Source organism: Lolium perenne, chromosome 2 (assembly GCF_019359855.2).
Source record: "Lolium perenne isolate Kyuss_39 chromosome 2, Kyuss_2.0, whole genome shotgun sequence".
NCBI lineage: Eukaryota > Viridiplantae > Streptophyta > Magnoliopsida > Poales > Poaceae > Lolium > Lolium perenne.
Genome location: NC_067245.2, coordinates 297683411 through 297695559, shown reverse-complemented (window position 1 = coordinate 297695559; position 12149 = coordinate 297683411). Strand labels below are relative to the sequence as shown.

Below are 12149 nucleotides of genomic sequence, written 5' to 3'. Positions count from 1 at the left end.
GGAGACATAAGTCGCTGTTCCGGCACCCTGCCGGGACGGGGAATTGCCCCCGGAGCCATCTCCACCGCCGTCTTCACCGCCATCTTCACCGCCATCGCTGCCTCCATGATGAGGAGGGAGTAATCCACCCCCGAGGCTGAGGGCTCCGCTGTAGCTATGTGGTTCATCTCTCTCCCATGTACCTCAATACAATAATCTCATGAGCTGCTTTACATGATTGAGATTCATATGAGTTTTGTATCACTATTCATCTATGTGCTACTCTAGTGATGTTATTAAAGTAGTTTTATTCCTCCTGCACGGTGTAATGGTGACAGTGTGTGCATCCGTGTTAGTACTTGGCGTAGACTATGATTATGATCTCTTGTAGATTATGAAGTTAACTATTGCTATGATGGTATTGATGTGATCTATTCCTCCTACATAGTGTGAAGGTGACAGTGTGCATGCTATGTTAGTACTTGGTTTAGTCGTATTGATCTTTCATGCACTCTAAGGTTATTTAAATATGAACATTGAATTGTGGAGCTTGTTAACTCCGGCATTGAGGGTTCGTGTAATCCTACGCAATGTGTTTATCATCCAACAAGAGAGTGTAGAGTATGCATTTATCTATTCTGTTATGTGATCAATGTTGAGAGTGTCCACTAGTGAAAATCTGATCCCTAGGCCTTGTTCCTAAATACTGCTATCGCTGCTTGTTTACTGTTTCTTTATCGCGTTACTACCGCTGCGTTACTCGCTTGTTTATCGTTTCACCGTGTTACTACCGCTGCGTTACTACCGCTTGTTTATCGTCCCGGGCAAAGCACTTTTCTGGTGCCGTTGCTACTTATTCATACCACCTGTATTTCACTATCTCTTCGCCGAACTAGTGCACCTATTTGGTGTGTTGGGGACACAAGAGACTTCTTGCTTTGTGGTTGCAGGGTTGCATGAGAGGGATATCTTTGACCTCTTCCTCCCTGAGTTCGATAAACCTTGGGTGATCCACTTAAGGGAAAACTTGCTGCTGTCCTACAAACCTCTGCTCTTGGAGGCCCAACACTGTCTACAGGAAAAGGAGGGGGCGTAGACATCAAGCTATTTTCTGGCGCCGTTGCCGGGGAGGAAAGGTAAAAGGTACTCACACTCCGGATCTTGGCTACCAAGCTATTTTCGGCGTTGTAAGTACTCGAAGCTATTTCCTTTAGATCCTGCAATTGCATCTTTTTGTTTCTTGTTTACACTAGTAAGGCATAATGGACAACAATGAGCTTCTTATTCTATTTCCCGATTTAAGACATGGATGGTTTGATCCGAAAATTAAAAAACCCATGGAATATATTAGTATGAACACTTTGAACACCATTGTTGCTAATGATATGGAAAATTCTAAGCTTGGGGAAGCTGGTTTTGATGAGCATGATCTTTTTAGTCCCCCAAGCATTGAGGAGAAAATTTACTTTGATGATACTTTGCCTCCTATATTTGATGATGAGAATAATAATAATAGCTACTTTGTTGAATTTGCTCCCACTACAACTAATAAAATAGACTATGCCTATGTGGAGAGTAATAATTTTATGCATGAGACTCATGATAAGAATACTTTATGTGATAGTTATATTGTTGAGTTTGCTCATGTTGCTACTGAAAGTTATTATGAGAGAGGAAAATATGGTTGTAGAAATTTTCATGTTACTAAAATGCCTCTCTATGTGCTGAAATTTTTGAAGCTACACTTGTTTTATCTTTCTATGCTTGTTGCATTATGCTTCTTGAACTTGTTTATTTACAAGATTACTCTTCATAGGAAGCATGTTAGACTTAAATGTGTTTTGTATTTTCTTCTTGATGCTCTCTTTTGCTTCAAATACTATTTCTTGCGAGTGCATCATTAAAACTGCTGAGCCCATCTTAATGGCTATAAAGAAAGAACTTCTTTGGGAGATAACCCATGTGTTATTTTGCTACAGTACTTTGTTTTTATTTTGTGTCTTGAAAGTTGTTTACTACTGTAGCAACCTCTCCTTATCTTAGTATTGTGTTTTGTTGTGCCAAGTGAAGCCTCTAATCGAAGGTTGATACTAGATTTGGATTTCTGCGCAGAAATAGATTTCTATCTGTCACGAATCTGGGCTGTTTTCTCTGTAGGTAACTCAGAAAAATATGCCAATTTACGTGCGTGTTCCTCAGATATGTACGCAACTTTCATTAGTTTTGAGTTTTCTGATCTGAGCAACGGAAGTATTTATTAAAAATTCGTCTTTACGGACTGTTCTGTTTTGACAGATTCTGCCTTTTATTTCGCATTGCTTCTTTCGCTGTGTTGGGTGGATTTCTTTGTTCCATTACCATCCAGTAGCTTTGAGCAATATCCAGAAGTGTTAAGAATGATTGTGTCACCTCTGAACATGTGAGTTTTTGATTATGTACTAACCCCTCTAATGAAGTTTATGAGAAGTTTGGTGTGAAGGAAGTTTTGAAGGGTCAAGAGAGGAGGATGATATACTATGATCAAGAAGAGTGAAAGCTCTAAGCTTGGGGATGCCCCGGTGGTTCATCCCTGCATATTTCAAGAAGACTCAAGCGTCTAAGCTTGGGGATGCCCAAGGCATCCCCTTCTTCATCGACAACATTATCAGGTTCCTCCCCTGAAACTATATTTTTATTCCATCACATCTTATGTGCTTTGCTTGGAGCGTCGGTTTGTTTTTGTTTGAATAAATGCTTGTGTGGGAGAGAGACACGCTCCGCTGGTTTGTATGAACACATGTGTTCTTAGCTTTTAGTATTCATGGCGAAGTTTCTTCTTCGTTAAATTGTTATATGGTTGGAATTGGAAAATGATACATGTAGTAATTCTAAAATGTCTTGGATAATGTGATACTTGGCAATTGTTGTGCTCATGTTTAAGCTCTTGCATTATATACTTTGCACCCATTAATGAAGAAATACATAGAGCTTGTTAAAATTTGGTTTGCATAAGTGGTTTCTCTAGAGTCTAGATAATTTCTAGTATTGAGTTTGAACAACAAGGAAGACGGTGTAGAGTCTTATAATGTTTACAATATGTCTTTTATGTGAGTTTTGCTGCACCGCTTCATCCTTGTGTTTGTTTCAAATAGCCTTGCTAGCCTAAACCTTGTATCGAGAGGGAATACTTCTCATGCATCCAAATATTTGAGCCAACCACTATGCCATTTGTGTCCACCATACCTACCTACTACATGGTATTTCTCCGCCATTCCAAAGTAAATTGCTTGAGTGCTACCTTTAAAATTCCATCATTCACCTTTGCAATATATAGCTCATGGGACAAATAGCCTTAAAAACTATTGTGGTATTGAATATGTACTTATGCAATTTATCTCTTATTAAGTTGCTTGTTGTGCGATAACCATGTTCACTGGGGACGCCATCAACTATTCTTTGTTGAATATCATGTGAGTTGCTATGCATGTTCGTCTTGTCTGAAGTAAGAGAGATCTACCACCTTATGGTTAAGCATGCATATTGTTAGAGAAGAACATTGGGCCGCTAACTAAAGCCATGATTCATGGTGGAAGTTTCAGTTTTGGACATATATCCTCAATCTCATATGAGAATAATAATTGTTGCCACATGCTTATGCATTAAAGAGGAGTCCATTATCTGTTGTCTATGTTATCCCGGTATGGATGTCTAAGTTGAGAATAATCAATAGCGAGAAATCCAATGCGAGCTTTCTCCTTAGACCTTTGTACAGGCGGCATAGAGGTACCCCTTTGTGACACTTGGTTAAAACATGTGCATTGCGATGATCCGGTAGTCCAAGCTAATTAGGACAAGGTGCGGGCACTATTAGTATACTATGCATGAGGCTTGCAACTTGTAAGATATAATTTACATGATACATATGCTTTATTACTACCGTTGACAAAATTGTTTCTTGTTTTCAAAATCAAAGCTCTAGCACAAATATAGCAATCGATGCTTTCCTCTTTGAAGGACCTTTCTTTTACTTTTATGTTGAGTCAGTTCACCTATTTCTCTCCACCTCAAGAAGCAAACACTTGTGTGAACTGTGCATTGATTCCTACATACTTGCATATTGCACTTGTTATATTACTCTATGTTGACAATTATCCATGAGATATACATGTTACAAGTTGAAAGCAACCGCTGAAACTTAATCTTCCATTGTGTTGCTTCAATGCCTCTACTATGAATTATTGCTTTATGAGTTAACTCTTATGCAAGACTTATTGATGCTTGTCTTTAAGTACTATTCATGAAAAGTCTTTGCTATATGATTCATTTGTTTACTCATGTCATTTACCATTGCTTTGATCGCTGCATTCATTACATATGCTTACAATAGTATGATCAAGGTTATGATGGCATGTCACTCCAGAAATTATCTTTGTTATCGTTTACCTGCTCGGGACGAGCAGAAACTAAGCTTGGGGATGCTGATACGTATCCGACGTATCGATAATTTCTTATGTTCCATGCCACATTATTGATGATATCTACATGTTTTATGCACACTTTATGTCATATTCGTGCATTTTCTGGAACTAACCTATTAACAAGATGCCGAAGTGCCGCCTCGTTTTCTGCTGTTTTTTGTTTCAGAAATCCTAGTAACGAAATATTCTCGGAATCGGACGAAATCAACGCCCAGGTTCCTATTTTGCCCGGAAGCATCCAGAACACACGAGAACCGCCAGAGAGGGGGCACAGGCCCACCAAACCCTAGGCCGGCGCGGCCAGGGGGGGCCCGTGCCACCCTATAGTGTGGGCGCCCTGTTGACCTCCTGACGCCGCCTCTTCGCCTATTTAAGGGCCCTCGACCTAAAACCTCGATACGAAAAAGGACGGAAACAGAGAAAACCATCCAGAGCCGCCGCCATCGCGAAAGTCCAATTCGGGGGACATAAGTCGCTGTTCCGGCACCCTGCCGGGACGGGGAATTGCCCCCGGAGCCATCTCCACCGCCGTCTTCACCACCATCTTCACCGCCATCGCTGCCTCCATGATGAGGAGGGAGTAATCCACCCCCGAGGCTGAGGGCTCCGCTGTAGCTATGTGGTTCATCTCTCTCCCATGTACCTCAATACAATAATCTCATGAGCTGCTTTACATGATTGAGATTCATATGAGTTTTGTATCACTATTCATCTATGTGCTACTCTAGTGATGTTATTAAAGTAGTTTTATTCCTCCTGCACGGTGTAATGGTGACAGTGTGTGCATCCGTGTTAGTACTTGGCGTAGACTATGATTATGATCTCTTGTAGATTATGAAGTTAACTATTGCTATGATGGTATTGATGTGATCTATTCCTCCTACATAGTGTGAAGGTGACAGTGTGCATGCTATGTTAGTACTTGGTTTAGTCGTATTGATCTTTCATGCACTCTAAGGTTATTTAAATATGAACATTGAATTGTGGAGCTTGTTAACTCCGGCATTGAGGGTTCGTGTAATCCTACGCAATGTGTTCATCATCCAACAAGAGAGTGTAGAGTATGCATTTATCTATTCTGTTATGTGATCAATGTTGAGAGTGTCCACTAGTGAAAGTCTGATCCCTAGGCCTTGTTCCTAAATACTGCTATCGCTGCTTGTTTACTGTTTTACTGCGTTACTACTGCTTGTTTACTATTTCACTGTGTTACTACTGCTGCGTTACTACTGCTTGTTTACTGTCCTGGGCAAAGCACTTTTCTGGTGCCGTTGCTACTTATTCATACCACCTGTATTTCACTATCTCTTCGCCGAACTAGTGCACCTATTTGGTGTATTGGGGACACAAGAGACTCCTTGCTTTGTGGTTGCAGGGTTGCATGAGAGGGATATCTTTGACCTCTTCCTCCCTGAGTTCGATAAACCTTGGGTGATCCACTTAAGGGAAAACTTGCTGCTGTCCTACAAACCTCTGCTCTTGGAGGCCCAACACTATCTACAGGAAAAGGAGGGGGGCGTAGACATCAGCCTTCAATTTTTTAAAAGGTTTATGGGTTTGAGGGCTCTGTTCCGCGCTAACTTTCGGCCTCAACCCTCAAAAGAGCAGTTAATTTGAGGGTTCGATAGTTTGAGGGCACTGCTAGTGATGCTTTAAGGTAGTGGGGAGTGGGGACTAGTGTACTGGGGTGGCGGAGGCAAACGGTTGCTACCTTGGTAGTCCGACTGGCAGGTTTACATTACGTGGGCTTGAGGCTTTGAGGTCCACTGGGCTTTACTCTGCCCAATATTGTTGTCGGTCCATGAATTGCACGAGATGTACCAGCCTAGGCCCCGCCAACTAAAACCGACGGTATCTTGACTCTTGAGTTACTCTAGGACGAAAACAGGAACACACAACCGGTTTAGTAGATCTTTAGCGAGCCTCTTTGCACTCATTTCATAAGTCGTCATCACGATTGAACCACTGGTCCACTTTTAGGGCAGAGATTCACATAGCTCTTGCCGGCCATGTTGACGACACCACCATGAAAGATATGTCGCACGTAGCACCTGCTGAACATGCATGACTCAGCGTAGCATCTGTCGGCTAGGCATAGCTTGACATCTCATCCTCCATCCTCTATCCACTGGTGCTGCTCCACAAACGATGCACCCAAGAGAGAAAACGACACCACAATGCCGCTATTGTCTGGTCTGGAAGACCAGACTATTCCAGACTAGGGTTTTCCCTAGAGCAGCAGGAGTAGGTTGACAGTCAACATGATTAGGGGAGAAGTTCGCGCGGCACCACAGCCTCGAAGCCGGCTTCATCCTCCTGTTCTCCTACTTCGGCGACAGGGACATGGGCGTCAAGGTCTTCGACGAGACGCGTTACCGCCGGGACTACCACGGCGACAGCACCGACGAGGAGGACGACTGAGTGTTGTTTCTTCGCAGTGAACACGTGCACGGAAGTTTCTGGATGTTCACCTCATCGGTAGAACCAACAAGGGCACCATCCTCCCGCTGGATTTTCCAGTTTAGGTGACTGGGTGTGCCCTCGAGTGTTCTTTCTTAGCAGCGAACACAGGAAACCTTCGATGCACGGCCTAGTTAGGTTTAGTTTCTTTGCAAAATTTTATATTTGTGTCCACGACGGTTCAAACTATGTATTAGTTTGTGGAAAATCATGTTCCAGACTGTGTCTTCGTGTAAACCACGTTCCCAATTACTCCGTATGTATTAGTTTGTGGAAATTGAAATAAAAATGTCAAAAAAAGTATTTTAAATGTTTGAGGGAGGCGTTTGGGGGACGCGGCTGGGGAGCGACTTCCTCCAAAGACGGCACGAACAAAACACGTCCCTCAAACGCTCAAACCGGCGCGGTTTGGGGGACGCGGCTGGAGATGCTCTTAGGGCAGTATCGAATGTTTGTTTGCAGCATGATTGCGCCGGTGTTGCTTCCATACAGTAGACCAGTCCAGGCAGCTCTCCGTTAGTACGGTCTTGTCTCATTCCAGATGGAGACCTCTCCACCCCAAGTGGTAAAAACTAGATACTGAAAAATTGCTCGGACTGAACCTTATTTTGCCACGTTTACGATTACAGGTCCGCTGGTTGTAGTTTAGATAGCTTTTGCAGTTAATCAGGGACAAATGATAATGACTAGCAGGTTGGCGCTATACTTTAATTTTCAACCAGAATATTGGTGTGTGTAGGAGCTCGCTGCCAGCTCCAGCGGTCCTGCCACTTGCTTGAAATGCATAGAAAAACGGGGATACACTGAATACAATTATCAGAAAGTTCCAAAGCTACAAATGACACAGGACCACAGGTCGTCTCAGTTGATCATTCAACATTCCTCCTGGTTTCTGTGGATTTGCAGATCAAGAACCGAACCAATAAAATTACATGTCCACCATCAGTCGGACATGCGCAAGTCGGGCAAGACTGCACTTGTTTTCTCATCCTAAGAACTTCGAATTTGCATGGTCAACAGCTCGTAAGCCTTTTTTTTATGGATACTGAAAAAAGGACACCACCGGCTAGCGCCCTTCTATCGCCGTAATGCTCGCGCCATTGACTGACTTTTCCAAGACTTCTCTCGCATCCTTGGTTTCGGGATTTATCTGTGCAAAATACATAGGTTGCTTTGGAATCGCGTGTGGCATGGCTTCACTGTCCAGCATGGACACGACCGACGACATGAGCGGCCTAGCACTGGAGCTGTCCTGCACACACAGGAGCCCAACATGGATGCACTTCGACACTTCATCAAGCGAATAGCTCCCCGAAATAGATGCATCCACGAAATACTTTGTTTTTCCATCTGCCCACAAGTTCCATGCCTGCAATATCCCATCAAAGTTCAGAATTTATATTTGCTGTACTATGTTATTACTGTTTGAGTGTCCAGAATCTGAAAGATTTCACATACGGTAAGTGACACTTACACAGGATATGAGGTTTAGGAAGTCCATCACAAGATGATGTGGTGAGCTGATCTTTAATCCACTCACAATCTCCAGTACCAAAATACCAAAGCTGTAGGTGTCGGACTTCACGGAAAAAATACCCTCCATCGCATACTCAGGCGACATGTACCCGCTGTTTGGATTATTTCACAAGCAAGTGTGTAGTTTAGTTATTTCAGGCACAAAATTAAAATTTCGAGATCAAAAGCTAGTGCAATAGATACTTACTACGTCCCAACAACTCGTTTGGTACTTTCTTGTTGCTCGTTGCCTCCAAAGATCCTTGCCATGCCAAAATCTGATATTTTCGGGGTCATCTCTGCATCTAGCAGGATGTTGCTCGGTTTGAGGTCCCTATGGATTATCGTCGTTCTCGAATCTTGGTGGAGATATAGAAGTCCTCTAGCTACCCCTTTGATTATGTTGAACCTTCTTGGCCAATCAAGAATAGACTTGCTTGCAAAATCTGCCAAGAAGAGGATGTGCACATACATGTGTGCAGGGCATCTAGTAAGCTGTTCTGTCGATCAAGTTTGTTTTGTCAATTCAAGATTACTTTCTAAAGTATGTGAATAGAACATACCAAAAATAAACTTGTCTAGGCTTTTGTTAGGCAAGTATTCATAAATAAGTAGCTTCTCATCCTCATGAATACAGCATCCAAGAAGTCTAACTAGATTCTTGTGCTGCAACTTGGCTATAAGAACCACTTCATTTCTAAAATGCTCTATGCCTTGCTCAGAACCATGGCTAAGCCTTTTAACAGCAACTTCCTTTCCGGTTTCCAGTGTTCCCTGTGTCATATAATCATTACTGAAACAAGTTAACCAGGAGGAAATTATATAGATTTTCAAGTGTTGTAATTAATTGGCAAGGTCAAAGTTTTATACAACCTTATAGACTTTTCCAAAACCTCCTTTTCCAAGTATGTTTGTGTCATGGAAATTGTTTGTTGCAGTGGCGATGTCTTCAAGCCTAATAGATCGGAATTCCAAATTTTGATCCCAAACTTCTTGCGAAGTGCTCAAGTGTCCAAGGACTGATCTTATCAGGGTTTCCTTATTTACTTGTGTCCCTACAAATATATCAGATTATCAGTAGCATCATCACTCAGCAGTCAGCACTATTAGATGAACATCATAATAGTATAATACAGGCTGACATCCCTTGTTCTACCTTTTGGCTTGCATATGAGCAGAAGATATATGCATGTGAGTATCAGTAGGAATGATATAACCGAGAGTACAATCTTTAATACCACACCGATACCGCTCTTGTGGTTTACTGTAGAACTGTGCCCTGTGGAGAAAAGGGGTGCTTTATCAAGATTCAAGCAGAGCTTGTGAGAGTATGCATATACCCCCTTCTCAATGAGTTAAATATATCGATGTACTTGCATATAATACCAAACCAGATACTACAAATGCATCTCAAATATAGATAAAAAAAATTCCAAACAAAAATATTTGTTGACACTAAAAATAGTTACATAGGTGTGAGCTGAACAAGTAGCACACAGAGACGATTCTGGAAGAAATGCCAATTGATGAGCTAGTTTAATAATAATGATTATATATCGCTGATAGCAAAGGCTGGTGCTTGTAGTTTCACGTGTAACTATTCCTATCAAGATCCATTGAGAGAGGTGACACGATATAAATTTTAAGGCACAAATGTCACAGCAGGTCAGAAGAACAAAAGAAGACATGAACCGTACATACCAGGAGAGCCAGCAAGCCGAAGGTACACACTGGCACCAATTGGGCCAGTCTTCTCTAAGTCAACAAGCTCCCCTGTCCAGACCAAGCATCTTGATGGGCCACCCGTCGCGAGGATAGTGCTCAAGTTCAAATAAGCATACGCGGTGCAGGAGCAGTTGCGATCACACTCAGCAGTGCACTCCTCAAAGCTTCTGTTCCTCACATAAACAAACTTGTCAGGCACCCTCATCCCTGGTAAGGTCAAGAATTGGTCGCCATGGCATCTCAGCGCCTCCTTTCTCACGCATCCTCTGGAGAAGTTGGCACTGAAGCCATCCGCCGGCTCAAACCCGTCAAGGCATCTGCATTTCAGGGTGGACATCGTGCTGTCGCAGTAACCAAACGGCCCACATGAGCCGTAATGGCGGCAGCCATCTCCTGGGAGCCGGAACAAAACCAGCCATGACTGATTAATCCAAATCCTAAGCAACAAGTTGCCCGTGTAGTCCAGCTTCATGTGTGATCTCCGGGTGTTGTTGTCCATGTTGTACGTTGTGTAGATAACCTCCCCATCATCGACGACCTCGGACCACATGTATCCGTTCTTGTCTGAGGCTGTCGCGCCGTTCCATAGCCCATTGCGCCAGTACAGGCTTGTCTCACGCCACACAAGGATCTGGAAGCCCGTGCTAGGGTCACCAGTGAGGGAGAATTTCCCTGAGGACGGGTCTTGAGAACCTTTCCAAGCAACAATACGCACTGTGGTGTGGGTCTTGTAGTTCGCCCACAACTTGCAACCGGGGAGGAGGGTATCGGTCGGTTGGTCAAAACTTTGCCATATCTGTGTGAAGTTCGGCGACTGGACAATAAAGTTCCCTGTGTCGAGCAGCAGCGCCACGGCTCCATCAGACCCGTTGGTGATGTTGTTTGCCGTTGTCCAAAGTATACGGCCTTTGGAATCTGACAAGACAAGGCCAGAGGTATTGGTCAGAACCAAGTTCCCGGACAAACCGTTGCCGATGGGGTTGTCGCGGTTGGCGACCCACACATATGTCCGCTCCGCGATGTTATGGTACCATATGCCTACATAAGGGTTTGCAGTGGAGTTGTCGAGGGAGAAGAAACCAAGAGCAAAGACGCCGCCGTTCGAGACGAGCTTGTCGCCAGGTAAGAGTGGCTTTGCAGGTGTTAGGCGGTCATCGGATTTGCAGAAACAAATCGATAGCAGGAGGATCAGAAAGGGGAGTGGAGCCATGCTAATCTAGCTTTCCTGCAGATATGCTTGTGAAGAATGGTATGAAAATGCTTTGGATGTTTTGGTTGGAGCCGAAACACACAGCTCCCACTTTTATTCTAACACACAGCATGCCCAGTAGGCCAGACATAATTTCAGGCTGACGACAGGAGACTGCTGCTACTCTCCGCTGGTCCGTGTCTGTGTTGACTGCATTAAATACAGCGAAGAACTGAGCTCTCCCGAGTCGTCGGACAACCATGGATGACCGGCGTCGTCATGGGTGTAAATGTGCCATGCTAGTTAGGAGTTTGGACCTTGTGTAAGGTGCAGAAACATCCAGACTATTTTCGGCAGAAGGAATATATCCATTTCAGCATCGTTGCCAACTCGCTGAAAGCATGGGTTGACATTTGACAAATACTCCCTCCGTCCCAAAATATAAGGCGTCTAACGATTAGACAAAAATCAACGTTTTCAAAATTTGACTAAGTTTATACACAAAAATATGAACATTTACAATACTAAATTAGCATTAATAGATTCACCATAAAGTAAATTTTATTAATATGTCAATTTGATATTGTAGATGTAAATATTTTTTCCTAGACGTCTTACATTTTGGGACGGAGGGAGTACACAAGAAGACAAAAGGAACGGGTTGGGGGGGCTCCGAGGGGGGTAGTGGCGAAAACAATCTGGAGCATGGGACGAACGCCGACGGCGAGCTGGAGGCGGCCGGTGAGGCGGAACTAGCTGAGGATGGCCGCGACGGCGCGACGGGACGCCGGCCATTTGCTACGGCATCCTAGGACAGGAGGGAA

At 43.5% G+C, this 12149-nt stretch overlaps 1 protein-coding gene across 1 annotated transcript; it reads right to left on the bottom strand.

The window, feature by feature from the left end:
• Positions 1 to 7677: 7677 nt before the first annotated feature.
• LOC127336108 (receptor-like serine/threonine-protein kinase SD1-7) lies at positions 7678 to 11743 on the bottom strand. Its single transcript, XM_051362871.1, has 7 exons — positions 10113 to 11743; positions 9568 to 9690; positions 9285 to 9466; positions 8975 to 9185; positions 8620 to 8857; positions 8371 to 8524; positions 7678 to 8265 (listed from the first exon to the last, which is right to left on the bottom strand). The coding sequence occupies exons 1-7, from the start codon at positions 11344 to 11346 to the stop codon at positions 7963 to 7965; spliced, it is 2445 nt and encodes an 814-aa protein (XP_051218831.1). The 5' UTR covers positions 11347 to 11743; the 3' UTR covers positions 7678 to 7962.
• Positions 11744 to 12149: the final 406 nt, after the last annotated feature.